Source organism: Ceratotherium simum, chromosome 38 (genome assembly GCF_057802395.1).
Source record: "Ceratotherium simum simum isolate JZ-2026a chromosome 38, ASM5780239v1, whole genome shotgun sequence".
NCBI classification, from domain to species: domain Eukaryota; kingdom Metazoa; phylum Chordata; class Mammalia; order Perissodactyla; family Rhinocerotidae; genus Ceratotherium; species Ceratotherium simum.
The window spans coordinates 8,086,919-8,114,173 of record NC_141937.1 but is presented as its reverse complement, the minus strand read 5'-3'; the positions used below and the strand labels follow the sequence as shown (position 1 = coordinate 8,114,173).

Here is a 27,255-nt window from a genome sequence, read left to right as displayed (position 1 = left end):
AAGAAAATAATTAGAAAGAAAGTAAATGACTCTAATGACTCGATTAAACAACTTTTTGTAGGTCTAGTGGTTTCCATTTCTTTCCTTACAGCAAGATTGTAGGAGGATTTCAATGGCATGTTTGTTAATAGAAAAGTAAAAATAATTTTGAAGCCATGCTGTGGCAGCGTTCCATATAAAGTAGAGGAAGATGGGCATGGATGTTAGCCCAGGGCCAGTCTTCCTCAGCAAAAAAAAAAAAAAAAAAGAGGAGGATTGGCAGATGTTAGCTTAGGGCCCATCTTCCTCACACAAAAAAAAAGAAGAAAAAAAAAAGGGGGCCAGCCCGGTGCCACAAGCGATTAAGTGCGCATGCTCCGCTGTGGCGGCCCAGGATTCACTGGTTCGGATCCCAGGCGCGCACCGAGGCACTGCCTGTCAGGCCATGCTCTGGTGGCGTCCCATATAAAGTGGAGGAAGATGGGCATGGATGTTAGCCCAGGGCCAGTCTTCCTCAGAAAAAAGAGGAGGATTGGTAGATGTTAGCTCAGGGCTGATCTTCCTCAAAAAAATAATAATAATAATTTTGATGATAGATTGCTAGGTAAATCTTGGCGTAACTGAGAAGGAAGCAAAAGAATTGAGTAACATTGCTGTAACAAAACTCTCTCCATTCCCATTAATTTATTTATACAGACAAGGTTTCTTGGCACATACATTTATAAAAATGAAAAACAGGAATAGAATTGATATTGAGTCCTAACTCGTTCTGGTAATAAATAATCTTCATCCACAGATTACACGAACTAACTGGAAAACTCCAGGCTCTGTTAACATTCTTCTAGAAATGGAGAGGTGCATTTCCAACAAAATTTTACTACTGTGTAATAATTCTTTTTCAAAACTCATCATCTTTTATGTTTTTATCAATTATGGTCTAAAAGTAACTGTTAATTATAACTCAGTCAGAAAGGATTCTAATACTTAGAGACATTGTCACAGGAAAATTTTTTAATGAAATGGCAATTTATGTACATAATTTATTACACACAGCAGTATTTATTTACCTCACCATTAACACAATGCACATTAACACAAAACACAATAAAACATTTTCAACATAAAATATTAGGATATAAGTACTGGGAATGAAAATAAGAATTCAAAGAGAAAAAAATTGATGTCAAACTTTAGACTATTGAAGAACTTGTTTTTACTGGATGATGGTAGGTGTCAAATGGCTATGGTATTTAGACTCTATTGGATACAGTTGAAGAATGATGTAACAACATGATTTTAAAGTGTCAGTATTTATAGTATACTGGAAATTACATCCTTGACAGTTATTGAAACTGACAAAGAAAACCTTTATATATCATGTAAAAATATGCATGTGATACATTTTTAAAATTTGAGTATATGAGCAAAAATGTGTCAAGATCACTGATCTGGAAGAAAGATCAGGTGTCTTGAGGATAAGCATTGCCACGTGTCTCCCGTGTGTTTTCTTTCCTTTTCCAGTTTGACCTCGTGTGTGTCAATGCGTGGATGCTGGACCTCACACAAGCCATCCTCAACCTGGGCTTCCTGACGGGAGCGTTCACCTTAGGCTACGCGGCGGACAGGTAGGTATGGATATGACGGCCATTTTACATCACTAGAATATGACATATATGTGTGGAGACAAAAATGTTTTATGTTAACTATTAAAAACTATTCTTGCTAAATTTGGAAAAAAATCTTAATTCCTCTACTCATGACAATTCACACTTATTTGGTTTGATTAGTTCTTTCCTTCTTAAACTGGGTCTCTTTATTCCTTGAACTATGCAAATGGACGGGGCTGCTCCTGGTAGATCTGAAAGCATCTGGGTGGAAACGCAGACCAGCAAGGCAGTGACTGCTTGGTGGGGCTGACGGCTGGCTGGCTGGACACTGTGGAGCTGATTCCTTGTGCTTCACTAACTCACTGGTTGTGGTTTGGTTGATCGAGTCATAAAATCAGCCCTTTCCACATTGGTTTCACTTAATTTTTAAGGAAGAAATCCCTGTATTTTATGCTACAAATTTAAAAATCTGTGAAAAAAAGTTTTTCCAAAACCATTAAAAGAACTTAATCTATTATTTAACATTTATAAATATAGCAGTTAATGGCAGACACAGTGAGTGTCTATATTCAAGATAGTCATGCTTTCTGTTCAAATATTCCTGTTTCAGACATTGTTCATATTGGTTATCACATTTATGTTTAACTACTCCTTTATCCCAATTCCAACTCTGAAAATACTTGCAGTAATTTAATTATTCTGTCTATACCCCTTAGGACCAGGACAGGAAAGCTTGACCCTTGGCCGTAGCTGGTCCTTGTGACGATGCCTGCAGTGGGCAGTGCTCAGGGTACCACTTAGAGAACTGCCAATAGCCATTAATTAGCTATTAATTAGCAATTAATTATCTAATTCAAGACAAGAAAATGTCCCAAATCCTGTAGCCAGTTGATGGTCTGAGTTTGACCAGGCCAGAACTTCAAAATGGGTAGAACCTTTGGTTTCTTCTACTGTCTTTTTATTTGTCTCTTATTTTTCTCTTGCGGTCCCCAACCCTCTCTGTATCTGACTTTCTCCTTATTCCTTTTGTGCCTGACGCTCTTTTCCCCTTTTGCTCTCTTTTCTCTGTCTTTTTCAACCGTTTCTACTTACAGTCCTTGCTATTCATCTTTCCTTCCTTAATCCCCCCCATACATCACTTTCTCTCCCAGCTGCCTATGATTTGGAATTGAGTTATATGTTTTCAACACATATTTCTTTAATGTTATTGTTATTCCTCCTAATTTAAATATTAGGTTTTGCATCTTCTGCCTGTTTCTCTTTGACAATCAGTAAACATATCTCCAAACTGAAGTAACTCAACTAAAGGAAGGGGGCTTTTCCTGCCTGTGTTCTGGGAGGGGACTGAACATGTGTCCTCAGAGATGACTTGCTGCTTTGGAGAGGAAGACAGACCTGTGAATGATTCTGCCTCACCTCAGGGCCAACCATCTTTAGCTCCTTCTCTCCTTTATATCTTGAAGGAAAGGAAGAGAAACAATTTAATAGGCCACATATCTATGAGAGGACAGTGTAGGAAGGGCAGAGAGTGAATTTAAAAACCTAGATAAACCGAGACGACTTCTCTCTTCACTCCGCTGACTGAAGCAAGATGCTGTATGTGTGAATTTGGTGGAAATTTCTATGGGAAAATGTCTTTGAATCAAATCTCTTAAAGGTCATTGACGATAGACTCTCAGAATATTGTGCACAATATCTGTTCCTTTTTCCTACGCCATTTAATAATAGTTTTCTAAATGGTGAAAATAAAATATAAAACTTAAGAACAACTCACATGGGTTGAACTTTCTGGTTGTACAGAGCTTTCACATCAGCAACTCATTTGATCCTCTCTGCAGCCTCACTGTAGAAAAGGTGAAACACACACACAAACACACATAAGCAAACAAACAAAACCTGAGTCTTTGTGAATGTAAGAAATTTAGCCAAAGTCGCCTGCTTGGTGAATGGTTGAGCCAAGATTGAAGGCCAGGCCTTCTGACCGTAATGTCCATTGCTGCTTCTTTCTACCCCTTTCTCCTTCTGACTCGACCCACAAAAGTACTAGAAAGTGTCAAAGCTGTGCCACCAGGGAGATTGTGTGTGAAAAAACAGTTGTAATAGAGAGGGTCATCTTTTTGGGAACTGCAATCCCAAAGGATGCATTCTGTGCTTTAAACTTTGTAAAGTCATTTCAGAGGCACTTGTTTTTATTTGCCCTGGTTTTGCTATAAAACAAAATGTAGTGTTTTCAGCAATCCTTTACATGGTAATAATGAAGTCATGGAGGACAAAATTTCTGTACTTCAGCCTCTTTTAACAACACTTAAAATGAGTCTTTTTCATTGTGTTGAAGAAAATATGTAAAGTGATCTCTTTTCCTCTCTCTTTCTCAAAAAGGTATGGCAGAATAGTGATTTACTTACTATCCTGTTTCGGTGTTGGCATCACTGGTGTTGTGGTGGCCTTTGCACCAAATTTCCCTGTGTTTGTGGTCTTCCGCTTCCTACAAGGCGTGTTTGGAAAGGGGACGTGGATAACCTGCTACGTGATTGGTAAGATTGCTACACCTCCTTGTCTGTTTGAGAACCAGGTTAGGTGGGTGGGAAGTACCAGCTAGTCAGCCTTCCTCCTGTATGTAGGGTGAGGCTTCATCAATGTAGCAGTAATTATTTATGCAAATAGGAAGGTTCAGGGGCAAGATTCTGACTCTTTAGAAATTAAAATGCCAACTCACTTTGGGAACCAAATCTGGAAATCACAAAATACCTGGGTGAACCACTTTCTAGCACCGCCATATTGTTAACTCATGGTCTCTTGCTTTGCTTTATTAGAGATTAATTTTATAAAAATTTCTGTAGCTCTTTGAAACATTTTGGAAGCATTTTCTGTGTATTTCTGTGATATAGTTTTGAGATGACATTCCTGTGTTCTCAAATATTATTTCATTAATTCTCTTCCTTCTGTACAAGTGGAGAACTTTTTAGCCATGCAGGGGATATGACCTAAAAATGAGAAGTTCGTTTGTGACCCTTTGCTATCTTCCAAAACTAGAAAGTTTGACATTCTGAAATGAAAGTATCATACGAAAGAAAGAAAAAGTTCCTTTTCCTCTTTGCTCATATTGCCAGGAAAAGTCCTGGCTGCTAACTTTGGCTCTGTTTCCAGTAGCGTCCGGGACACACCACCTACTCTAAGAGTCATGGTAGATTCATGACCAGGGAAATGCGGATGCTTCTCTCCGATTATCACTCCAGATCTTTGGGCTTCCACTCTCTTTTGTTACTGCTAGACAATACCACCCCAAGCAGTACCCACTTTGGAGACCCTTTGAAGATATTGCTATGGGCAGGGAAGGAGAGAGAGTACTAGGAGGATTCACTGTCAATGGCTGGGGCAGAGGGGATAACTTTGGGATATGAAGTGTTTTTAAGGAGACCCAAGTCTAAGTGAATTTTCAAAGCTGTGATCCTAGGGTACCAATAAGGTAGGACCATATCCCAGAATGATCGAAATAGAATTAGTAACTGATAGAAACCAATTAGTGGGAGGGGAGAGAGTGGAGGAAAGGCTGCCAGCAATAAAATTCCTCCTGTGATTTTTAAAGAAATAGCACATAAATGAAAAGTCCAACACTGTGGAGAGGGTTATCATTTGATAGAAACTATCTGTGATAGTGAAAAATTATTTGTAGAGTCTAATGTTTATAATGAATCTCCACAAGAGACTATAATATGCAAATCTTTAGAGATCCAGTGATAAAATCTAGCCAGTTTATTATATTTATGTTTTGATGGTTACAATTACCTGTCAAAATAGTCATCATTTAAGCTTTCCTAAACCAATACATATATTCTTTGTATTCCTCTACTGTACCTAGAAGAGTGCTGGGCTGGGTGTGTAGGAGGAGAGACAAATGTTTCTTGATAATGGGCAGAGAAGAGAGGGAGAGGAGAGCACCTTCATTATCTGGAGAGCACATCTCTATCATGTCGGCAAGTATGAAAGCCTCGGTGTCTTTGAGAATCCTGGAGTATTCTAGCTACGCTGATGGATGTGACGGGTGGAACATCTCTCTGTTTATTTTGGAGCTGACCTCGAGCTTTCCTAACCTCTCTGTTTGTTTTCCTTCAGTGACAGAAATAGTGGGTTCAAAGCAAAGACGGATTGTGGGAATAGTGATTCAAATGTTCTTCACCCTGGGAATCATAATTCTCCCCGGAATTGCCTACTTTATCCCCAATTGGCAAGGGATCCAGCTAGCCATAACGCTGCCTAACTTTCTCTTCCTCCTTTATTACTGGTAATGTGGTTTTGATCATTATTCCGTTTGTACTTATTCTACAGAAATGTAGACTGTATGCTTCCAAACCAATGTGAAAATGAGAGCAATTAAGGAGATTTTCTAACATCTCCAGAATGGCTATGGGCTTTGAGAACTTATAGAGAATTTGAGAATTTATAGAGATTATGAATTGATTATTTGATTAATAGTTGTCATTAAAATAAGTTAATAAAATACCGAAACACAAAATTCTAAATTGTGCATTCCATGATATTTTATTATTTTGTAATATCTTCATGAAAACTATAAGGCAACAAACCATATCCGCTAGTATTTCAACATGCAAATTAAATGCTTTGAAATAGATTTGCTTCTCTGTATGTCCTAGTAAGCAAATTAATATTACTCAGGAATTCTCTGAGGAATAAGAAAATGTTAAGAGCATCAGAAAATAAAGTTATCAGGAAGCTACAGGTGTACACAGTCAACTCTTATTAGAGTGAACCTATTTGAAACATTCCTCTAATTTAATTTTAATATATGGGCATGACAGTTTACATCAATTGGTTCTTAACCTTTACCTAAATGCTCATTAAATCCAAATTCTTTTCATGTGTGTAATCAAGGACGCTATAGTCGAGGATAGCCTGGTCTTGCAAAAGTAATGTAATATTGATTATTTTTATTATGAGCAACGATCCAGTTATCAAGTGAGAATTTTCCCCTTCCATTATAAACTTGCTAAGATAATCTACATTTCAGAGAGCCTATTCTAAACTTTCCAAACCTCTTAAACTTGTGTCTAATCGCAAGATCCGTTTTGATAGAAAAACTCAATTCATAAACTTTTAGGTTCTGAAATTCCTAGGCATAACTCAAAAAAGCCTTCTTCTCTCCAGGGTAGTTCCTGAATCTCCCCGCTGGCTGATTACTCGAAAGAAAGGAGATAAAGCATTAAAAATCCTGAGGAGCATTGCCAAATGCAATGGAAAATATCTCTCACCGAATTACTCGGAGGTAATTTTCTTTATTACTAGTAACAAATATTGTTAAAGTGAGTGAATTAATTTGTCACTTACAGACATATTATCAGACATCTGACTAAATCATTTTCAGTTTGGCTTTTAAAAAGAAAAATAAAAACGTTGGGAAGAATCATAAGATGTATTAAAGAAGAAATAATTTTGAAGTTATAATAGCATTAGAGTTTAGGTTAATTCGTCATTTAGTCCATGTTTTAATAATTGTACCAAGTTACTTGAATTATTATACTTTACTTACTATAGGCTCCATAGTATTTAATCTTTCCTCTTGATTGCACAAACTATAAATCTTGACATTCAGTTTAGTCTAAAGATTTGTCTTTAAATTTAGTCTTGGAAATATTATTTATTTGAACCAAAGCCTGAGCTATATAATGTAATATTTCAGCCTTTAGACTTACATATGCTGCTGTTCTGCCTTCCCTCCCTCCCTCCCTTCCTTTCTTCTTTTCTTCCTTCCTCCAACAGCGACTTTTTAGTGCCTCTATATCATTGCGCTAAGAGAAGTAGGTGGTGGTGGGGGGGGGGGGTGACGGGTAGTTAAAAGCTCATTCTTTGCCCTCTGGAAGATTTGATATGCAGTTGAAGACGTAACATATATACTTGAAGCAACCTCTGAATAGCATGTAAAGAAATATATGACAAAGCTTTAGCTGCAGAATAACAGAAAGTGAATACAGAATAACAGAAAGCTTACTATAAAAGGAATGTTAGAGAAGAATTTTTGGAAGATAGGAATCTTGATATAAACCTTAAAGAATATTAAGTTGCTATCATTGTTTTCTTCATAGCGTTCCGTTTGTTTCGATAGAAAAGTTCTGATAAGAAACAAGTTTTGTTGGTTTTATTGTCACCTCCCCCCCCCCCCCCAGAACCTGGTCAGATATATGTGGATTTCTGCCTTCTCCCCTCCACTCTTACAGGAAGCAGCAAGCAGTAGACTGTGTTTAAGAGGTTTAAACTGGCCAGTTGTCACTGTTGGAAGTGGATTAATGATGTACCTTGAGGTTTACAGATCATAAAATATATGGTAAAGATAAAACATGATTTGTTTTAACTGCTAAGGACTAGTTGGTCCTTGTCATTCTTTGAGCACATTTGAGCTGTGTATTCCTTTTAGGGAAAAAAATATCCCACTGCCCTTCCAGCTTGCTCTCATGTGCTGTCAGTTTTCAGAGCTAGGTCAAATATATGATAATTTATACTCAATTTTAGAGTCAAATGAATATTTGTGCTATTCATTCAGCAGTATCCTGAAGATCTTGCCCATATAGTCCCAGAGCTGAGCATATGTGAGATCTAAATCAAGGTTTTAAGAATATAGAAAAAATAGTTGTGTGCTGATGGCTTCTGAAATAAAATGCTGCATTAACCAGGCATGTCATGTGTTATCATGAGCATTGCTGAGAGGCCAGAGGATGATTCCCTGAAGCACCTGCTGTTACACATCCTGAGTGTCCAGTTCAACACCACTCCCACAGACCCACTGCCCCACTTCTAATTCACGAGCACAACAGAGATCATTTCAACAAGAAGCAGTTCAATGCTCTACGTGGCTGTGCTTGTAAAAGATCATGAACTATGGGATCCAGTGACTTCCAAGACATTTTAACTCTAGTTTTAAGCAGTTCAGCCAGGTTTGAAGTGAGACTTCAGTTTCCCCAGGGAATTAACTCTAGCATCCTGTTGGCATTCTGTTACCAACGCCAAGGTTTGGTTTTTTGTTTGTTTTTGTTATTCCAATGAGTTTTCACTTTATTCTTATTTTATTATGGAAAATGGCAAACATGTTCAAAAAGAGAAAACAGTTTAATGAATGAATCTCTTTATGCACATTACCCAAATCCAACAGTTACCAACTTATGACAAATCTTATTTTTTCTGTACTCTACCTTCTCCCCTCACCCTCTGGTAGAGAATCTTATCCCACATAGCATATCATTTCATCTTGTAATAGTTCAGATTGTACCTCTCAAACAGAAACACATAAATATTTACTTAACTATGGGACTACGTGTGCCCTATCCTCGGGCTACTGCTAAATAAATGGCAAAATATATTTATTTGGCCCTTAACATTGAATACAAATATCACACATTGATCCAGCTATAGGTACTGATAGCCAATGTGATAAGAGCACATGGGAGAGCAGTGGTGTATAAAACATAAAAATAGCCTCGATACCACTATTCTTTTTTTTTTTTTTTTGTGAGGAAGACTGGCCCTGGGCTAACATCCATGCCCATCTGCCTCTACTTTATATGGGACGCCACCACAACATGGCTTGACAAGCAGTGTGTCAGTGTGCACCCGGGATGCGCGCCTGGGATCCGAACCTGCGAACCCCAGGCTGCCAAAGCGGAGGCAACGCACTTAACCACTGCACCACCAGGCCCCTCAATACCACTATTCTAAGAAAAAATAATTGACTATAATTTCTTAATACCAAATACCAAGTCAGTGTTTCCAATTCCCTGATTTTCTTATAATTTCTACAGTTTGGTAGTTTGCGTTAGGATCCTATGTTGTTTATACACTGTGATTGGTTCATATGCCTCTTTGGTCTTCTTTAACCTATAGATTCCTGCTCTTTTTCTTTTCTTTGCAACACTGGCTTTTGTTTGTTTGTTTGTTTTCCTATAGAGTTTTCTACAGTCTAAATTTTGCTGATTCCATCTCTTAGGATCCTTTAACATGACTCGCTGCCTCTTGTATTCCGTGTAAATTGGTAGTTAGATCTAGAACTAAACAGGTTCGGGTTTGATATTTTTGGCAAGACTGCTTCACAAGTGGCTTAGTACATTTCCATTAAGAGATAATACCTAGTGTTTATCTAGTGGTCTTTTCTGTTGTGATGTTAGCTGCCACATTTATTAATTCACCAGAGGTTGCAAAATGACTATATTCCCATTTTATCATAATTTCTTCATTTGCTACTGGAATACTTGTGTAAAGGCTGACTACTCCCATCAACTGTTTGATTACTCTGAGATATAGCTCCTACAGGAAAGGCAGGATACAAGCATAACTCTTTCTTTCTTTTCAAAATAATGAGTTGGTTCCCTACGTTCTCCAAAAGTGACCATGCATTGTGTGTTGTGGGGTTTTAAGCCTCATTATGAACTCCTAGGTTTAAAAATATTGTAGATGTTTCAACTCATTGCAGTTATTGTTATTATCCTTATTGAGGCTCAAATTGCCCATCTTTGGAAAGACAAAGCTCATCTTTGTGGTTGTTGAGTCCCACTGCCACACCTCTAGTAGTTTCTGAACACTTCCTTGCTCCTTAGCATGATGAGATTTTCCGGGCTCGTCTTGTCAGTTCCAATCTCACACGCTTGGACTCACCCACTTCCTAAAGGGTGCTTTGATTTTTTGAAACAAATATCTTCAAACTGAACCATCTATAACCTTTGTATAGCATAAGCAGAAAAGCAAAGTACTGTGTTCAAAAAGAGAAGGAATTAACATTTCAGTTTAAAACATCTTGCTAATAGCTGAATTCAATTAAATTATAGGCCCAACCGTAGTTTTCTATTTCAGAGATCCTAATGTTCCCACAAAGCATAGTAATATGCAAAATACCTCTTTACAATACTCAGAAATACTGGCCAGTCCTGCAGGCATTTTACTTGAATTCCAATGCTAAAATCAGAGCAGGATCCTATTATAGTTTTTGTGTAATGCTATCAATTAACTCATATGTTGGCGACTCAAATAACTATTGCCCATGTCATTGTTAGGATTGCCTTGAAACCTTATATTTACATAGTCACTTCAAACCTTCAGAGTCCTTTGTTGCCGCAGCTGGTACCCCTGCTCTCTGGCTATGACCTCAGGGACCCCCAGGCCCAAGGCTGATTGGCCAGTGCTCTCCTTTCACTTTCACAGAACATCTTTTCAGTAAATCCCCACGTTTGGAAGAAGTTGTTACCATGTAACTTAGTTCGTCCTTCAAGACCTCTCCAATTCCCATCTCATCCTAGGGGTGCACATCATAGGTTGCAGTGAAGGCTAAAATGAATTGGAAGGAATCTACTTGGATTCAAAGTAGGAGATCTGGCAGTTCTGTGCTCTCCTCTCGTCACAAGAGCTTCAGCCATCTCCCAACCCCAGCCTGTTCCATCACTGGCACCAGAGGTCCTGGTCTATTTTAGTGGGACCAAAGGACCTAGCTTAAAATGGCCCAAGCATGCTCTATGTTACAGAAGATAACCTAATTCACTACAAACTAGGGTTACACCAATCCTCTGGGCTTTAGTAAATGAAAGGAAGATATGGGAAGAAATAGGTACGATGGATTTGATTCCAACATTCAACCAGGTAGATTATTCTGATCCTATAAATAATCCCTGTTATATTACACATAAATGTTACTCATTTCATGGATGAATAAACTCTGGCTCTCTATCTCACTGGTCCCTAGGCTTCCATTTGCCGAAATTCCTGGCTGGCCTCTGATTCTGTTGAAGAGATAGCTAGAAGGTAGAAATACAGGTGATCAGAACATCAGGCTCTCTGAATATACTCTGAATATACCAACAGTGTAACTGTTATTCACTGAAAAGTCCAAAAATCAAAAACCCATGCAAACGAGGCAAGTGGGTTGAGCTCATAGGAAGTTATGTAGAAATTAGAGACAATCAAAGGGTGGGTGGGATGTTAAACAGTAGGTAGTCACCCAACGCAGAAGGATGATTAGTTTAGACACCTAAACTGGTGCATTTGCATACTATAGTTTTGTGTGTATGTGTGTGTGAGGAAGATTAGCACTGAGCTAACATCTGTGCCAATCTTGCTCTACTTTGTATGTGGGTTGCCGCCACATTGTGGCTGATGAATGGTGTAGGTCCGTGCCCAGGTTCTGAACCCACAAACTGGGGCCACCCAAGCAGAATGCACCGAACTTAACTACTATGTCATAAGGCCAGCCGCTGCATATTACAATTTTTAAGGCACACTTGAAAAATAAAAATCAAACCGTTGGCAAGTCTATAATAATTATAGCACAGACACAACTGTAGCACAACAGTGTCTCCTGATGTCATTAAGAGCATCCACAGTCATCCTCTGACCCAGAGGGGCATAAGGGTGAAGAGAACTCTTTCCTTCCCTGGCCACGCCCTCAGGTCTGTTCATAAGGCAAAGTTCTTACGTGTTCTGCTGAAATTTCTCTTTGGCATTAGTTTGACATTACTTGTTAGTACCCATCTGTTACTTGTAGTGTGTTATTTCTGGCCTTACACCTAGTCAGTTACCCATGGTTCCAACTTCCCATTCTCATACAGTAGACATGTAATAGTACTGTGTGTATGGGAGAAATGCACTGGATGACAATGCTAGCCTGAAGAGATGGCCATTGCCCCAAAAGCTGAATGTGTGTGCTTGTCACAATTGATAAGAAATAGGCAAGGATATGAGAGTGCTCAAGCTTTCGATGGCAGTCAACTGGGTCTGTTGGTAAGCAGTGGAGAACTGGGATCGTTCCTTAGTGATCTTTTCTCATCATGAAGTGGTGCTGTCTGTGACAGACTGTGCTATTATTCCCAGCTCTTCACCCCTTCTCTGTAAGGGGATTACACATCTCCACTCATGGCCGGGGGGCTTGCAGCAGGGCCTCTCTGCAGGCAGGTATACCTCCCCACTGAGTCAGGCTCTGCCACCTGACTTGATGGCCCAAGGAACAGAGGTCTTAGGGTACCAGTTCTAGCAGAAGTTGTACAGGCAGCACCAGTTTCTGACAGCTGTCTTGTTCTTTCCATCTGCCCCAAGAACAGCATATCCTGAATTGGGCTGTTCCCTCAGAACGAGAAGAGCTATAACTTGGAGCAGAACCACAGCAGCTGACCTACAGCCACTATACGGAATGTGGCCAAGCAATCACTGTTTCCTCAGTAAACTACATTCTGCTAAATGTATCTCAGTATGCTACAGAGGTTCGACAGTGGTTGTTTTTGCAGCCAAAGCTAACTAGTGTAGTTGATCGTAATAGTACCGCTTCAATTGCCACAGTAGGGTTTAGTGATTCAACACATCTTTGGTTATCTAGGTAACATAGGATTGTGGTGGATTAGATTATTGTTTGAAATATTCACATCTTCCCCCTGATTTCCATTGGGTGAAAATACTTCTGGCTCCACTGTTGCCTGGCGTGGCCACGTAACTGGCTTTGGTCTCACAGTGGGTGGGGCGTACTTCCCCGCCTTGGCCATGTGAGTTGCCTTGGCTGATGGTAGGTTACCAGATGCGATGTAGTAGAGTCTTGAAATGTGCTTGTGGGGTTGGGCTTGATCTCTGCACTTCAGCCATCATCGTGAGAAGAACATTCCCAGGCTCGCCCACTGGCCCCAGAGGAGGCTGAGAAACGTTTGGAGCAGAGCTGCTCTAGCAAAGCTTCCCCAAACCCAGATCAGCAATCTCCCAGCCAACACAGACATGTGAGCTAAATGAATGCTTATTATTTTATGCCACTAAGATTGATGGTTGTTATGCAGCATTAATTTTCATTAGTCAACTGATACACTGATTAAACAGCCATTGTCATTTACTGTCCTGGATTATATGACTACATGGGTAGTGACTGTGGCAGCATTTTTTATTTCATTTTTTTAAGGATTTTAAAGACCCTTATCCTAAAGATCCATCTCCTCCCTCTATCCCTCCATGTCTTATCTTTGTATGGGATATGCTTTGGAAAATAGTAGGTTACAACTTTAGTTAACAAAGAGCCTCTAATACTACAGACCTGAATATGTCCATATTTATTAGTGATATTGTTATGCTCTTTTGGCCCAATAAACCTATAAGCCTTGATTATAATTTCTTTATTTTTATGATATGCCTATATCGTTCATTATTCTACAGCTAATCTACAGCTTATTAAATGTGAGTACCAGATATTAAATTGATACTCATTCATGCATAAACATGCTCATGGGCAGTTCCCATGGTGACATGTTTAGGTGACATCAAGAATTTACATTTGAGCTTTCTGATCCCAAAAGGATCGTCAGCAATATAAATTATCCCACTCTTTGATATATTTCCAAAATAGAAAAGATTAAATCTTCATTAATTTTTAATTTTTAATTCATTCGGAAATGAATTAATTTTAATTCATTCGAAAATGCCAGGCTAATTTTTAGATTACCTTAGTTACCAGAGAGACTTCCAACTCTTAATAGCCACCATCTTTTCTATCTTTTAATGCATCATCACACAAACACCAATATGGCTACAGAGAGGGACTTTCCAGCTTTGGGAATATCTGTTTCTGACCTTTCCTTTCAAAGAGGGATTTTTATAAACATAGTTTTTGTTCTTCCAAAAGAGGAACCACACCAGGATTCTGGCTTTCATGAAGCCCATTGGGGCTGTGTGTTATTTTAGTCCAATTATTGTGCTGTCTTTGTTAACTGTTGTGTGTAAGTATTATCTCAGACTTGGGACTTGAAAACTCCCTGCATGGAATTCATTTCAGAAGATCCAGAGGAAGTAATTTAGGCCCAGGCAGTGCCTGAGGGGGGCTCCAGTCCAGTGCCTGTGTCAAGAGCGGGGAAAGAGTAAGTCTAGAAAATAGTAAAGGCTATTGGAAAGAAAGTCTCTGGAAACTCATACAATGCTTTTCCTTAACAGTGGTAAATCCGCACTCTTGGACTTCACACAGTGAATGGTGCCAAGTCTACTAGCAAAGCCATCATCCTTAAAATGACACATAAAAATGATTGCTGTAATATGCATGCCACCCCATTAGCTTTAATTTAGAGTATTCTTGAATGCATAAAAAATGTCAGACACTTCATATACCAAACATAAAATGGACTTTTGGAGCTGAGAATTAATCTAATAGTATTCCTCTTAAATACATTTTTGGAAGTAGCCTGAGTTCTATAAATGGCCTATATTTAAATAGATTAATCTAATTAGTTCCCGTGTCTTTAACCTTTTGAAAATAAAGAAGTATTGAATGAAAAGGGAAAAATATGCTACAGTAAAAAAGCCATGAAAAACAGTCCTGATGGACTATTGAATCCAAAGTGAGTTCTTTTCCCAAGCTGGGTGATTAAATAGTAAGTTCCTTCCACTGAAAAAAATTTAGCATAGGGACTGGCCCAGTGGCATAGTGGTTAAGTTCGTGCGCTTTGCTTCCGCTGCCCGGAGTTCGCAGGTTCAGATCCCGGGTGCGGACCGACGCACCGCTTATCAAGCCACACTGTGGTGGCGTCCCATGTAAAGTAGAGGAAGATGGGCGTGGATGTTAGCCCAGAGCCAGTCTTCCTCAGCAAAAAGAGGAAGATTAGCAACAGATGTTAGCTGAGGGCTAGTGTTCCTCACACACACACAAAAATTTAGCCTAAACTCTTCTAGGTCAGTGGCCTCTCATTTAACCCACACAAATATCGAGGGGAGGATGTTACAAAGCATCATATGGCTTTAATTGAACTAGAAATCCAAGTGACGTATCCCTTAAAGAATGAGATTACGGCCTTGGCATGGGCGAGGCAGATTTTCAGAATGCTGCACCCAACAGAAGCATTTTGAGTGAGGAACTCTGGAGAGTCAGGGCCTTCTCTCCCGCTCCTTCACATGCGCCTTCCAGAGGCCTTCTTGAAATACCTGGGCTATACTTTCATCCAAATCCTAACTATTTCATTGAAATACAAGGTTAAGCTTGAAAAGTATTCATGAGAACCATGGAAGGAAAACAGTCAGAATTCCTGTTAAATATACTCCGGTCCTGTCAGTCAATCCTGCTTCTGAGGACACATTACTAACGAGTAATCGGATCCACAGAACCCAGGACAACTAACACACTCAGATGGTGACTAGGAGGGTGACAAGCTGTCCCGTTTGCCCAGGACTGGGGAGGCTCCTGGGATGTGGGAGTTTCAGAGCTAAACCCAAGAAAGTCTCAGGCAAACTAGGACGAGTTGGTCACCCTGTGACTAGGTCAGTCCTCGCCTTCCCGGGTATGCTCAGGGGAAGGTAGCAAAGGCTTACATTTGCTGGTTTCACAAGCCCCTCCACCCCACCTTGATGCCATGAGAAGATATTGGGATGCCTGACTTGACTAGAGGATGGGTCTGGAATTTCCCATTGTCAGTTGGAAGCTGCGGAGCCCCCAGGTGCCTACGCAGTTTCCTTTTCCTGCCTCAATTTCCAATTTTGTTTTTTGTTTTTTTTTTTTTTAAAGATTTTATTTATTTTATTTTTTTCCCCCCAAAGCCCCAGTGGATAGTTGTATATCGTAGCTGCACATCCTTATAGTTGCTGTATGCGGGACTCGGCCTCAGGATGAACGGAGAAGTGGTGCCTCGATGCGCACCCGGGATCCGAACCCGGGCCACCAGCATCGCAGCGCGCGCACTTAACCACCAAGCCACAGGGCCGGCCCTCCAATTTTGTTTTGTTTTGTTTTTTACAGCTTTTATTTGAAGTTCCAACATAAAGTTACATATATTTTTAAACCACTTTATTGATGTATGATAAGCACAAAAAGCTGTACATATTTAATGTATACAATTTGCTGAATCTCTAGTTTCTACTCTAGTTCTTAATCTGGTCTTGAACCCTAGCCTGTTGGGCTGGGGCCCTGGCCCCCTGCTTGATTTCTGCCTGGTCTTTCCCCCGAAAGTAGGATCCTGTTGCTCATGTCTTCACTCGTCCGTTGTCTTAAAGCCAGATGCTGCACCCTCTGGATGACTGGTACCCACTCTTTCTAGAGACTACTGCTGCTGAGAACCCATTCTCCGGATGGGTCCCAGACCACACACAGCAGTGCTGCCATGCACATGTGCCCCTCCCCCCCAGCTGGCCTCTGCAACTGGAGGAACAAGTCCCATTCTTGACCAGGCTCAGAGCCAAAGCCCTTTCCTTTGGCACTTGGTCTGCTCTCCCTGCTGTTGAGATTCCAGCAAACCTCACCGGCAAGACTGTGTGGATTATGACGCAGGGGGAGCGCTCCAAGCTTTACATAGTGACATTTAGAGTCATTTCAACTAGTCATTCATTAGTTATGCCATCTGGGAATCCCGGATTCCTCCCTGTTTCCTTCTCAAAGGCTAATCCTTGCCCTTTAGAGCAATAGTCCCCCCCTTCCAGTCCCAACACCCCTGTGAGAGGTGGAGAAGCATCTGCCTTTTTCTGGCCTAACCCAAGCCCTGGTGGCATGACAAACAAAATTAAAATATAAAACAAAACGAATAAGCCACACAGGCTTATTTTATTCTGTTAATATTGGTTGCTCTCTTTCTTGGGAATTGTGAAAACGCCTATTTCAATTATTTTAACTCTGGGTCTCTCTCTAATAGAATAGGGGAGTGAGTTTTCTTTTTTGAACGTTTGCTAAGAGAATGGCCTCCTAATACTGTCTTTGACATCTTCACGCTCTGTCTGTGTGAGAGAGAAAGATGGGCAGCTTTTTCAAGTGTTCTGTTCCTGTGCCATTCGGCCTATTCTTGTGTTTTTGGCAAAACCAGTTTGTGCAATCAAAATCACTGCTCTTCCCTACTGCAAATAAATGAGAAAATACCAGCTCTTTATGAAAGCGTTGCCTGCTGTGGAGGCGACGATGGGTGCAACTTCTGGAATCCTGCATGTCCAGCTCCCTGGCAGGAATTCCTGGGCGTTATTCCTAATCCAGAGCTGCTGTTTCCATGACAGTACTGTTTGCTAGATCTTCGACCCACCAGGAAAATTGCCTTCTTCATGAAATAATCCTGAGTGTGGCCTGGGGAGCAGGTGAAATCATTTAAATTCTCCAGGGTTAAGTAGATTGTTGGTGGACATAGATGTGCTCCTTTGAGTCAGATAAACACAGAAGGAAATTGTGCTAAACAGAGAGAAAGCACACTGAGATCCATTCGTTTCAACCCCTTGAGGTCCCATCCAGGAATATGGTATAAAAGGTATCAGATGCTTGATTTTCAAGGGATAAATCCTCTCTTCCCTAGAAAAAATAAAAATTCAGCTCCATCTAACAGATGGCTGGATGAAGACCATCCGGTTGTGTTACCATAGCAACGCTTCTTCAAGTGGATGCAGATACAAACAGGACTAGGCCCATGAAATCCCGAGATGGCTAGATTTCTTGGTTTGGAACAAATAATATGGATCTGCTCTGTTTTCTTTTTTCTTTGAATTTGGCGCTATCAGAGGGAAAGAAGTATAATTTAAAATGTACAGAAAGGGGACCTGATTGAGAGGAAGCCTTCTTTCTCAAAATAGTGAATGCACCTTTCTTAGGTGACTGAATAAAAGAGGCCTTAAGGAGTGGAGAAGTCTTTATATCCTTCCCAGGAGAAAAACATAGGGAATATTGAGAAATGGCCAGAACCAAGGATAATTTTTCCTGCTAGAGGAAACTTTCATGTAAAAGCAAAAGTTTGTCACCTTCCCTAGTAATGGGCATGGAGGGAGAGCAGAGGGGAAACCCTGACAAGCCAATTTCGACGTTCTTGCTAACACACTCCTGTGGCCCAGCAGCTGTAACCTCAGCCCCTGAGTTGATGGCAGAATCATGTGACAGTCTGTCCCAGTGGGCCACAGATCCTTGGGGACTATGGAGTTATTGCAAAAGTCCACAAAACATTTGCAACCAAGCCTTGTCTGTAGAATGAATTAATACATCTTGGATAAATACATACTATTTTTTCAGATGACGGTAGATGCAATTGTGATTAATATTTACTAATGAATTGAAAAGCCTTGTTAAGTTTGTAGTAAATTTGTGTCATGTGGTCTCAATGAACAGAAATTAAAAGCATAAGTTTTGTCATGTGGACAACCATTAAATCCTTTGACATTAACCAGAAGTCCTCATACTCAAAAAGGATGAGTCACTGAGCTGTAAGCACAAAGAAGATTCGTCACCCTCTGTTGAACAACCCTGGCCTGAGCTCTCGGGGTTAAGGTTATAAGATGTTCTCCGGAAAAGCTGAAGGACCCCATAGAGTCTTGACAAACAGAATTCTTGACAACTTCCAAGATTCATTCATTTTTTTGATTCAATCAAATAAACTCAAGTTCATTATATTCTGTTCTTCCACTGTCCTTTAGGATAAGTTCTACACATTGAGTAGGAAGAGTTGAGCAACTTGGTGTACAATTGCCTTCTGTCTCGCAAAGGTGAATCCTTGTTTTCTTTTCCTGCTTGCCTTTCAGAGCCAACACACCACTAATAGTTTAGATCTTGAGGAAGGCTTATTGAATGAGTACTCACCATGATTATTTTTGTGGCACAGAGTTCAGTAGAGAATAAGTACTCACCTGCATGTTTTGAACAATAGTGGAGTCTCTAGGCTTAAGTACTTCTCTTTGAGACCTGACTTAGACAAATTTTACTAAAGACAATTCAAGTATTTCACTCTGCAATTCATAACAGTTTACATACTGTATTTATACAGGCTGCTCTAAAATTAACAGGGGTCTAACTCTTTGATGGCAATAGAGTGAAATATGGAATCTATTTCATGTAGTATTTCTTACAGTCTCCTCTCTTTCCACAGTTCTGTAAACTACTTGGTACAGTTTGTTGTCTAAAAATAACCAGCCTCTCAAGTTCAAGTTGATTATTAATTGTTGCAGTGAAAATATTTTTCACATTACAAACTGAATCACAGAATATTTTGTTTGGTCACTACATGTTTAGAAAAACCATTTAAATGTAATTGACCTGAGGTTGTCCCAGAAACAGAAGTATATTGACACACACAATGTAGCAGGAATTCATCTTCATTTGTTCATCCATTTATTCAGCAAACAGTTACTAAGCACTGTGTTCAAAACATTTACTTGTTAAACAACCTCTGTGTAATATTCACTTTCAAAAATGTCTCCCAACATGCATTCAAGATGCCTTATATTTTCTCCAATTCTCCATTATTGCTTTTTCTCTTTTTGGAGTTTTCTGTCTCCCCCTACTAATAGTTTCTTAACTATTCAACTGTACTCACTTTCATCATATAGATAAGTTTAATAGAACTAACTATAAATTTTTTCTTTCATTTAAAGTTGAAGAACAGCTTAAATCTTAAGTGTAGTGTTTGGAAACCATTTTACTGTGTTTTAATTTTGATTGCGTTCATTTACAGATAGAAAGATATTCTAATTGGATCTTGGTCAGTACATCTGTTAATGATAGAAATTAACCTATATACTTGTTAGAATACAATAAATCAAGTCACAGTTCAAGTCAGAGTGAACCGTGAACACAATATAACAATGCATGTTACTGTGGTCCAGAGATCAAGCCATGTGACTATACACAGCTTGCTACCAACAACCTCCAATATCGGAATTCCAGGGATGGCATATGCCACCTGCTCATAGCTTGTACATAAGAGCATCTCGTCCGTCTCTAGAGATCTTTCTGCCTTGAGCCATAAAGGACATACCAATGAACAGTAAGGAACTGTATGCAGAAAATATTTTGCAAATCAAGAAACAGAAGAGGGAGCAGCTTGCCAATTCTAGAAGGCACCAAGGACTGATATTTATTGAGGTGCATATCCATTGTTCTTTTAACTGTTCAACTGTACTTGACATTCTTTGGAAAAGTTTCTCAGCATCCCCCAAGTGCAAGTAGATAAATATGAAACTTAGGGCTTTCTGAGGTGCAGAAGAAAGGCAAAATTTGGATAGTTGGCAAATCTGAAAGCCCTGGAAACAGAGGAAGTTCCGAGATGACTTCTAAGTTACCCTGTACGAGGTTGAGTTAATCCGACCTTTCTGTGCGTGGCACATCGTTGGGCTGTGCAAGGCTCCTCTCGTGTTTATTTGATTTTATTTTCCCCTTCTTCCACTCTCCCCACTCTCCCTCTCAGCAGGTTCCCAACTGAATGTGCTTCATTGATGCCCTTTGATATTCATGTGCCCTTATAAATTAGAACTTGTCGAATGTGTGCATTTAGGTCACATAAATGGCACTGGGCTGCTGTAGATCTGGTTCCATTTCTTACTTTTCACAAAGCAGTATGTTTCAAAGGCCTACCCATCTTGCTCACATGTGAGTGCTGTGTGGTTTTCATCAGTCCACGTCTGCTATATTTCACATCTCCATCCTCCTAAAGACAGGCACCTGGATTGCCTCCAATAATTGTGATAGATGTTTGCAAACATGTCCCCTTTGAACCTTTGTGAGGTTTCCCATGGAGTATAATGCCTACGGGTGGAACTACTGGGTCCTGGGATGCAGGCAAGCTCAGTAGGTAAGGCCGGGTTGCTTCCTGTGCACACCCGCTAGTCGTATCTGAGTGTCCCAATTGCCCATATAACACATTTGGTATTTTCCAGTCTTCTAATTTTGGCCAGTCTCCTGAGTGTTTTAAGTTGCACGTCTCTGGTTATTAGTGAGATTCAGCACATCTTCATGCATATGCCTTTGCTATTTGGGTTCCTTCTCTGTGGATTGCCTCACCATATTCTTGCCCATTTTTGTTGGGTTTTCTGGTGTTTTGTCTCCTTCAATTTGTAGGATCTCCTTTTATATACTAAATATTATCCCCTTGCTAGTTTTATAAATTGTAAACATCTTCCAGCATTTTGGCTACCCATTAACTTTACCTATTTTTTTTTCATTGAACAAAAATCCTTAAATCCTTAAACTGATATGATAAGGTCAAATCAGTGTATATTTTTGCCTATTGATTGTTTTATAGGTTTTATTTAAGAAATATTCTTTTGCATCCAAAGGTCGCAAAGATATTCTTCTATTAGTTTATGGCTTTCACTGTCAAATTCAGGCCTGAATTCATGGCTCCTGAAGTAGGGATCCACCTTTATTTGTCTCAACACGGAGCCAGTTTTCTGAGAACCAGCAAATAAGCAGAGTCATCATTTACCAAATTCCCATTTCTGAGTCTAAATTAGTTTACAACCTAAAACCTGTCTACTATTTTTAAGGAACCCAATAATTAGTAACTTAAATACATACTTCTGTGCTGCGGGTTTTAGCTAGGCTACAGACAGTGTTATCAGCGAACACAGCACAGTTGCGAAGCTCTATGAGCCACAACCTTGAGACCTCAGATTCACATACAGCTACCAGTCATCTTCACACTCTTGGCTTTAAAAGATAAATGTTTTGTTAGGAAACGCACCAAATACTTCTCACCTTCTAAAGCACGTTTTCTGATTCTGGACTTTGTTCTCTGTTCATCGCTGACATGAAGCAGTACTATTCAAAGTCTGAACATCAGTAATGCAAAGGCAGGAGGGATATGAATGTTCCCCCAATGTTCTCATTCTTTAAAAATGAGAATTGCTCTCTGAGACAATACCGCCTCAAATACCTCCATACCTCTCAAAAGGAGGTCATGTGTATGAGCACGCTTCATATATGTAAAAAGAGGTCATGATGTTTAGACCCACCGACACCTTCCTTAGATTTACTTGGGGGCTGAAATTTGATTAGCCTTTTCATTAGACAGCGGCATAAGCTCTTAACTAAGAGTTGCCACAAGACGGCAGTTCCACCCAGGGCTCTCTCTGCCTCAGTGTTACACACTAATGGTTCATTTCTGTGATAAACTGATTAGTGCCTATTAATTGAAAACGCAATAGAAATAGTCCTTGTTTCTTTTTAGGAATTTTAATGGTGTGATTTTATCCGAAGGGTTCATTAATTCTAAGAAACAAACAAAATCATAAAAATTGCAACTTTCTCAAATCTACATTGAACAGTCTTAGTTTAATTACTTCAAAATAAAAACTGAGTACTTAGCATAATAAATTCCTATTGAGAAGAAGATGTAGACCAGAGGGTTTTTCCCCTAAACTTGAGAAATCTATGGACTCTTTATCACCCAGGATAGGCTAAGGCGTGTGTGTCACAAACATTACCAAAATCTCAGTGGATTAAAACAACAGGGGCCGGCCCCGTGGCTTAGCGGTTAAGTGCGCGCGCTCCACTGCTGGAGGCCCCGGTTCGGATCCCGGGCGCGCACCGACGCACTGCTTCTCCGGCCATGCTGAGGCCGCGTCCCACATACAGCAACTAGAAGGATGTGCAGCTGTGACATACAACTATCTACTGGGGCTTTGGGGGGAAAATTTAAAAAAATAAAAAAAATAAAAACAAAGGACTCACTCTTGTCTGTGCCACCTAGGTTGCCTGGGGGCTCCTCTCTTGGCACGGGGTCCTCAGTCTTTTATCCAGGCTGTCCTAGCAGGCACAGCCTGGACCATCTCAGAAAAGGGAGTGTTCTAGAGGGTCCTGCTTCAGCAATGAAGTGCTCACAACTCATTGGCAGGTTTGGGTGGGTGGCCCCACCCAATCACAAGGGGCAAAGGAGCGGAATTCTATCACACCCCTATAATGGGACGGGGAGGGAGAAAGGGAACCAAAACTATTTACCAAACAGTGCTAATGTGTACCACTACAGATCTCTTTTAAAAGAAAAAAGCTATTTAGAATACAGGATTCGTTTGAGAGACACCAATTTAGGAAGATAAATTATTTTCAATTCAAATTACTACTGCAAAGTAGGTTTCACCTTATAATTGGTAAAAAAATAACTTGGTCAAAGTGTGAACACAATTTTAAACGTTCTTACGGAAAAATAGAACAGAAAATATGAAGACCCATTTTGTGGTCAGAGAAACCACAGCTTCAGGGTGTACTGGGAACAGAAGGAAGACTGCACTCAGGGGAACAAGGTCCTGGAGCTTATGGAAAACGGAGGAAAGGGAAGGGCAGGCAGCCTCTCTCGGGGCACAGCCAGCAGGCTGGGGCCAGCCCAGGGCAGAGATTTAGACAAAACATCCTAAAGAGATGCCTGTCAACCAAGCTGATGGGGAGCGCAGGGTCTGTGCAAGGACTCTACTGGAGGCTTGCTGAGAGGCTGGTGACAGCTGTAGGAAGGCAAAGAGTAGAGGGACCCAGTCCCCTGAGAAAAAGACGGGCAGGAATACGGGAGGCAGCTGACCCCAACCTGCAGGCTCTCTGAGAACACCGTCCTGGACTTGCCCATCACGGCCTGGGCACTCATGGAATGGGGCCTGGTGTCACCCTGGCTGTCCTTGCCTGCTCCCGACCCAGAGTAGGGGCAGAGTGCCTCCTGTTCCCAGGCCCAGGCAGAAAGACACCTGCCAGGAATCTAACTGGGAGAAGTAGCAATTTTACTAGAATCCTGCAAACACCTGCACATCTGGAAAAGATAGAGCTGGGTGCGAGAAAGAGCCAGAACCTAGTGGAAAATATTCCCCCAGCTGGTGTGGAGAAGGGCCATCTCATGAGTTTATATCCTATTGTTATCATGTCAAAGACCGTGGTCTTATTAAAGCAGTTTCTGAAGCCTTCAGAAGCCCAAAAAGAAATAATGATGAGAATGTTGATGGGTGGGAGTATGTGCTTGTGGCTTTTATTTGTGACATATCAGATGATTTGCTTTAATTCACTCACTAGCTTCTTCTCCCTTATCAAAAAAAATCCTTGACTAACTAGTGACTTACAGACGTTCAATTAAGACATTGGACGTTCTTTAAATTTTGATATTTAGAACTTTTCTGTTTCAGTAATGATCACTGACACTTGTCAGTGCTATTGGAGGGTCCAGTGGCATCTTTAATTCAATCCACTAACATCAGATTTTGGTTCTGGGTCTTTCGGGTCAGAGTTTTGGAACATAAGAGTGCGTTCCCTTCTTTCTTCCTCTCTCTTTCTCTTCTGTTAACACCTCCCCCCCTAAAAAAATAAAACCCTCTCCAGATTTGTTTTTAAGAAATGAAGAAATGTTCCAACATATGCCCCACAGCTGCAACCCTTTGACCTTTGCGAATATTGAGGCTGCACTTCGGCTCCCTCAGGGGGGCCTCTAGAGAAATGCGCTTTCGCTGTTCTAGGCAGCGTGCCCAGCCGTGCAGGGGAGGGGAGGGACGCTTTCAGGCTGGGCTCAAACGAATGGAATAAATATCTTCTCTACAGAGTATCCTGACAAAAGCGCTGGCTGAGTATGAGGTTATTTGGACCCACTCTGTCCAGTACAGTAGCCACTAGCCACGTGCATGATGAAGCCCTGAAGTGTGGCTAGTCTGAACTGAGATGTGCCATGAGAGTAAGCGAGTGGCATGGTGGATTTCAAAGATTCAGTATGACATACAACACCTAAAATATCTCATTAGTAATTTCATATTAATTACATGTTGAAATGATAACATTTTGGACAAATTGGATTAAATGGAACATATTATTAAAATTAATTTTGCCTGTTTCTTTTTACCTCTTTTAATATGGCTTCTAGAAAATTTAAACTGACAATTGTGACTCACAATATATTTTTATGGGACAAGGCTGGTCTAGGTGACTGGGACTTGTTTTTAACTATTTTAATAAGCATCAGATACTCATGACAATTTTAATATGAACATTTCTTGATCACCTGAACTCATTATGGTGAGTATTTTCTCTACTCTTGTTTTAAAGTATAATGAGGTCTTTAAAAATTCCCAAAGCACTATGGGTAATTTGGTGAATTCTCTTTTATGGATACCAGGTAGCACTGTTGCCACCTAGAAGCCGGCCAAAGCTCTGTGGTGTTCCTGGACCTTCTGGTGCTGGCCTTTGTCTGACAAATGGGGTCATCCAAGAGGCAGTGGAGTGGGGGCCATCAGTACGCCATGGCAGTCACATGTACTTCCTCCTGGCCCACTCAAGCCCTCCAGCTCCCGATGCTTGTATGAAAGACCCATGGGTAGTTTAACTTTGTGGGTGGCTCCTGCTCCTCCAAATCAATGAGCCCCATATCCTCAAGGAATATTTTATTCACACAGACTTCTTAGAGATTAAAAGCTTCTGGAGAACAGAGCCTGTAGGGAACTTGTGACGACGCCTTTACTGACTACATCACAGCGTTAGACTCAAGAACAGATAAATTGCACTTTTCATCTGTGGCTTCACCTTTCCTTGTAAAATACGCTAACTGATGAAAAGTCCACCTATTGAGAACAACCAGATGAAACCACAAGGCTAGGAATGCAGCTCCCTGACACTGTTCCCCTCCCCTGCCCCTGGCAGACCCTGCTGATAGGCTGTGTCCTTCCCTCCTAAACCCGGGGTGACTCACATTCCTTCTCAGCCCAGGAATAATAAATACTAGGAGTCAGCAGGATTGTTATTCATTGACTATCAGTGCTTCTCACACTAGTCTCCTGGGATGTCGTTAAAATGCAGATTCTGATTCCCTAATCTGGTGTAGGACATGTTTAACAAGCTCCCTGCTGATGCCCACACTGCTGATTCAGGGACCACACTTTGAGTAGCAAGTTCTCTAAGTGTCATTTTCTTGTGTGTACATTTGTGAAAAATTACCCCATCTAAGGCCTGGGCGATCAACAGTGCCAAATTCACATTAGGTATACCTGGTGTCTTTAAGAAAATCCAATATAAAAAGACATCCTTTCCTTTAAAAAAAAGGGCACAATGACCATTTTCTTTACAAAGCAGTTCATGTCAAAGTACCTTTAAAAGCATCTCCCTTTATTGCATTATAGCATCAATCACAAATTACTAACTGTGGAAGGATGAGAAAGTGCCAAGTGAATTATCATCTGGAAATAAAATATCTCTGGAAATGTTATAAAAAATATTAATGTTGACAGCCTCCATTATTGAGCACTTACTGTGTGCCAGGTGTATATATAGGGGTTATCTAATTGAATCTTCAAAATACTCATGAAGTGAGTGTTACTATCCTCATGCTACTGATGAGAGAACTAAGGCTCATAGAATTTAGATAATGCACTGTAAGAAAATGTCCTAGTAAAATGCCGCGTCTCTGGCCTGACCCTGGCTGGTTGTCTTTCTTGACCAGAAACCAGTCCCCCATTGGGGGAACTCTGAACATCACATTTATAACAGATTGTTTTTTATAATGTATTTCTCTTCCTTGGCAATTTAAATTAAAATGTCAACTTGAAGAAATGTTTCAGAAAGGCACCAGGAAGAATTATAAATAGAGCTAGATTAATCAAACAAAGATGAATACCCTATTCATATAGGGTACATCATTGTTGATATGAAACAAAGGTCTTGGCAGAATTAAAAGACAATTAAGAGACACATAGACCAAACAGCAATCAGCTCAGTAAATATCAAGAAACCAATGTGTGCGGTTTAACCATGAGCAATACCTTTTTCTATGAGTGACGTTACTAGTCAACAAGACTCCAAACAGATAGATGTTACCAAGGGCATTTCCCTTCTCTTGCTCCAAAATGAAGCAAGCAGACACCGCTTAGATGACATAAATATTTGACAAAATACAGTGCCAAGCTAGATACAAAAGACAACATAATATATGGTGCCATTTGTATGAAGTTCCAGAAAACGCAGAACTGTAATGACAGAAAGCAGATGAGAGGTTGT

At 40.3% G+C, this 27,255-nt stretch overlaps 1 protein-coding gene across 1 annotated transcript in view; it reads left to right on the top strand.

The window, feature by feature from the left end:
- SLC22A3 (solute carrier family 22 member 3) overlaps positions 1–27,255 on the top strand; it is a 95,373-nt gene that overhangs the window by 46,392 nt on the left and 21,726 nt on the right. Inside the window, exons 2-5 of the mRNA XM_087425065.1 lie at positions 1,501–1,604; positions 3,966–4,120; positions 5,700–5,868; positions 6,750–6,867. Of these exons, the coding sequence (XP_087281191.1) occupies positions 1,501–1,604; positions 3,966–4,120; positions 5,700–5,868; positions 6,750–6,867 (546 nt within the window). The remainder of the gene's footprint in view (positions 1–1,500; positions 1,605–3,965; positions 4,121–5,699; positions 5,869–6,749; positions 6,868–27,255) is intronic.